At 42.4% G+C, this 4,618-nt stretch overlaps 1 protein-coding gene across 1 annotated transcript; it reads left to right on the forward strand.

Annotated features, from left to right (window-relative positions):
* Window positions 1-1,431: 1,431 nt before the first annotated feature.
* LOC135103264 (uncharacterized) lies at window positions 1,432-1,827 on the forward strand. Its single transcript, XM_064009309.1, has one exon. The coding sequence runs from the start codon at window positions 1,432-1,434 to the stop codon at window positions 1,825-1,827; it is 396 nt and encodes a 131-aa protein (XP_063865379.1).
* Window positions 1,828-4,618: the final 2,791 nt, after the last annotated feature.

The following is a 4,618-nucleotide window of genomic DNA, read 5'->3' on the forward strand; positions in this document are numbered from 1 at the left end:
CTCTTTGGCAGATTATTGTCCTTCGCTTCACATCTTGAGGTAGGATGTGGGTGAAAACTTTTCCTTCAGTTTCTTGCTTGCTTGTGTTTCCGGAATCTTATCTACCTCGTTGTCGAGCAACGCCAGACACAGTAGTCTGGGTCATGAGGGCCAGTACCCCTCACTTTAAATTAAATGAAATGAAATTATTTAATACATTAACATACCGATCTTCTCATTTTTAGCGCTTAAGGTTTTGATGGTTAATCCCAATTTCTTTTTTTTATGCGTACATTCTTTTGTGATTTTTAATATTTTTACCATTCCACAATTTTGTTTTTATATTAATATTTTAACCAGCAATTATTGCTGTTTTTTTAAAGTTTCGTAGCTACGTCAAATAACTGCGATGATGTGGCGCCACAATATGAATCAATCAACTACCTCCCTGTCTGTGCTGGTGGAGATGATGAGGCCATCCTCTGTCTTTTATATTGTAATGGCGTAGACTCCAGCTAGGCGGGGAATTTCCAGAAGTAGCTTAGTTTTTTTCCTTTTGGGTTATGTTTGCTTATAATTCTAAGTTTTGCCATGTTGTCAGGCCTAAATGGGGGCGTAAGCCTGACTGGACGACACAGCTATTAGATATGAAGAAGCCTGCCTAGGTGACATAGTTTGATGTTCCAGCTATTAACAGCCATCGTAGGCACCCCACGTCACACCCTCTTCCCATTCATTTTTTGCCCGATATTGCCAAGAGGGTTTAAAGCAAGCCTACTAAGGAACCCCTCTCATTGCACTGCCCTCGGGTTACACTTTCGCCTCTCCGGGGGACGCCAAGGGTGAAAAGAGAGAATAAAATAGTAATAGTTAAAAGGAGCCGGGGGGAAGATTCCCAGTGCTCAGGAGATGGTGCCTAAAAGACTACGCAAGTGGAAGTCCCCGGTTCTCAGACCGCGTATGGGATGTTGCCTGAAAAGCGCTGTGATGGGCTGGTGGTGGATGGGCGATCAGGATAGGAGGGGAGATGTGTCTTCCTCGGTGATTACCTAGGATGCGATCTGAGTGTGTCTGTGTTGCTGATGGCTAGAGTTGTTTCTTCTTCTTCTTAAAGATTGTCATCCAAGAGGTCGAATGACGTAGACATTTCTGCCTTTAGGCTTACACATAAGTGATGCCACCTTGGGTATTACGAGACTGATTTCAACTGTGGAAAGGACATACTGTTAGACATTTGGGAGTCTAACTTACCAGCATATAACTGTGTGTTAGATACACCCTGTGTCTATTTGAGGCTGCTTTCCTTTTCGGAGATGCAAAGCAAGAAGATATGATCATGGTCAAAAAAAAAAAAAATAAATAAATAAAATAAAAAATATCTTGTCCTCCTATAGAAGGGTACCAGTAAGAGTGAAGGGCAAAGTCCATAAAGCAGTCGTTAGACCTGCTTTGATGTATGGGCTAGAAGCAGCACCTTTGAAGAAGATTGAAGAGAGGAAGATGGATGTAGCGGAGATGAAGATGTTGAGATGGATGGTGGGAGTCAACAGAACAGACCGAATTAGGAATAAGTACATAAGAGGAACGGTGAAAGTAGTTGAAGTCTCCAAGAAGATCCAGGAGTCAAGGTTGAGGTGGTATGGACACTTGAGAAGAAGAGTTGGCGAAGACCACGTAGGAAGGGAGATCATGGAAATGGAGGTGGAGGGAGTTAGAAGAAGAGGACGGCCCAAAAGAAGATGGATTGACTGCATAAACGGAGATCTTGGGGAGAAGAATATAAATCCAGAGATGGCAAACAATAGAAATACGTGGAGAAGGCTCATTCACAACGGCGACCCCGAATAGGGAAAAGCTGGGAAGAAGAAAATCTTGTCCTCCTATGCTTTATCTTGGAGGAGGGTGCTTCTTCACCATCTTCTCCAGCATTTGGTGGGGGATGTTGGTGATGATGGCTGCTGCAGTTTGGTACCCTCTTTATAGGAAGTGTCTTGTTTTCAAGCATTCTAGTATGTAGAGTTGAAGTGGTGTTTGTGTGTCGGTGTCCCAGTATCTGCATTTGCTTGATAGGTGATGTAAAATTTCGGGTCTGCATGGATAGCCAAGTCTAAGTCTTTGTATGTTGGTCCTGTCTTTTCTGGTGATGCGTTTGGAGAGGAGAGTGTTGTTACGTCGTGTTGTGATGTACCAAGAGGCACTGTGTGACCCTGCTCCTGTCGAGTGTTGAAGTGCATGGGAGGCTACCTTTCAGCTGGCTTTATTTTGGGTAGCCTTGATTAACATTAGGCTAGGTGGTGTGGGAGCATTTACTTCAAGGAGCTGAGGTGCATTTTTCGCCTTTTTGTCCGCCTCATCGTTTCCGCGTATGCCAACGTGGCTGGTTATTCATTTGAGGCATACCGTCAGACCTGTTTTCTGCATCTCTTGGGCTGTTGCCAAGATGGAAGTCACGAGCCTCACGTTGTCTTTTGTCTGCTTTTGTTGCAGGGTCTGAAATGCGGCCAAGGACTGAATAACTGACTGTTGGGATTTGTCTCTGTAATGCATGAAGAGTGCCCTTTCTATTGCCACGAGCTCAGCTTGCAGGATGGAGGCTCCGACTTGTAGTCTGTAGAGTGTGGGTCCTGAGTTGCTGACGAAGGCTTTTTTTTTTTTTATGTAGGAGGGACACTGGTCAAGGGCAACAAAAATCCAATAAAAAAATGCCCACTGAAATGCCAGTCCCATAAAAGGGTCCAAAGCGGTAATCAAAAATTGAAGGATAAGTGTCTTGAAACCTAACTCTTGAAGGAATTCAAGTCATAGGAAGGAGTTCCAGAGTTTACCAGAGAAAGGGATGAATGATTGCGAATATTGGTTAATTCTTGCGTTAGAGAGGTGGACAGAATAGGTGAGAGTCACAAGAAAGTCTTGTGCAGCGAGGCCGCGGTAGGAGGGGAGGCATGCAGTTAGCAAGATCAGAAGAGCAGTTAGCATGAATATAGCGGTAGAATACAGCTAGAGATGCAACATTGTGGCGATGAAAGAGAGGCTGAAGACAGTCAGTTAAAGGAGAGGAGTTAATGAGACGAAAAGCTTTTGATTCCACCCTGTCTAGAAGAGCAGTATGAGTGGAACCCTCCCCAGACATGTGAAGCATACTCCATACATGGACGGATAAGGCCCTTGTACAGAGTTAGCAGCTGGGGGAATGAGAAAAACTGGCGGAGACGTCTCAGAACGTCTAACTTCATAGAAGCTGTTTTAGCTAGAGATGAAATGTGAAGTTTCCAGTTCAGATTAATAAGTAAAGGACAGACCGAGGATGTTCAGTGTAGAGGAGGGGGGACAGTTGAGTGTCATTGAAGAAGAGGGGATAGTTGTCTGGAAGGCTGTGTCGAGTTGATAGATAGAGGAATTGATTTTTTGAGACATTGAAGAATACCAAGTTTGCTCTGCCCCAATCAGAAATTTTAGAAAGATCAGAAGTCAGGCGTTCTGTGGCTTCCCTGCGTGAAATGTTTACTTCCTGCAGGGTTGGACGTCTATGAAAAAATGTGGAAAAGTGCAGGGTGGTTATCATCAGCGTAGGAGTGGATAAGACAAGAAGTTTGGCTTAGAAGGTAATTGATGAATAAGAAGAAAGTGGGTGACAGGACAGGAACTTGAGGAACACAACTGTTAATAAATTTAGGAGGAGAATAGTGACCGTCTACTACAGCAGCAATAAAACGATCAGAAAGGAAACTTCAGATGAAGTTACAAAGAGAAGGATAAAAGCCTTAGGAGGGTAGTTTGGAAATCAAAGCTTTGTGCCAGACTCTATCAAAAGCTTTTGATATGTCCAAGACAACACCAAAAGCTTCACCAAAATCTCTAAAAGAGGATGAAGATCACCAGTAGAGCGGCATTGACGGAACCTACGAGTATACTGGTGATCAGATAGAAGGTTGTGAAGTGACATGTTTAAGAATCTTCCTGTTGAGGATAGATGGAAAAACTTTAGATAGGCAGGAAATTAAAACAATAGGACGGTAGTTTGAGGGATTAGAACGGTCACCCTTTTTAGGAACAGGCTGAATGTAGGCAAACTTCCAGCAAGAAGGAAAGGCAGATGTTGACAGGCAGAGGTGAAAGAGTTTGACTAGCCAAGATGCAAACACGGAGGCACTGTTTATGGAGGCACAGATATGGAGGTTACGATAAAATGGATATTACACATGCTTTAATCAGAAGGAGTTTTATGTTACTATTTATGTGCTGATTTTTTTTTTTTTTTTTTCAGTGCGTAGAGAGTTCAGACTTGTTTTTCTTTTTTTGTGATTTGTTTATTATAGCCATTTTTGCTTAGTGAGAGTCCCAAAATGTTTACGTTATGTGGGTATGGTTCTACTTGGTTATTAACTGTTATTGGTATTTTTTTATTTTTTTTTTTTTTTTTTCTATGGCTATTGGGAGTACCATGGATTTCGTTTTTCATGTTTTTTTTTTAGATTATCCTTTTTTTTCGTAGTCATTTATTTCTAGTATTTCTCTTTCAGTTCTTCTTGCAAGGTAACTTATATTTTTCCCTGGATGACATTTGACTTGGGTACTTGCATATATGTTAGTACAGTGCGGGCCGGGTAGAGGAACATCTGATGTATATATGGAGAAAAGG

This window comes from Scylla paramamosain, chromosome 9 (assembly GCF_035594125.1).
Source record: "Scylla paramamosain isolate STU-SP2022 chromosome 9, ASM3559412v1, whole genome shotgun sequence".
NCBI classification, from domain to species: domain Eukaryota; kingdom Metazoa; phylum Arthropoda; class Malacostraca; order Decapoda; family Portunidae; genus Scylla; species Scylla paramamosain.

Bases quoted from the DNA above. Each gene is read 5' to 3' on its own strand.
- LOC135103264 (XM_064009309.1), top strand. From the start codon at position 1,432: ATGTATGGGCTAGAAGCAGCACCTTTGAAGAAGATTGAAGAGAGGAAG.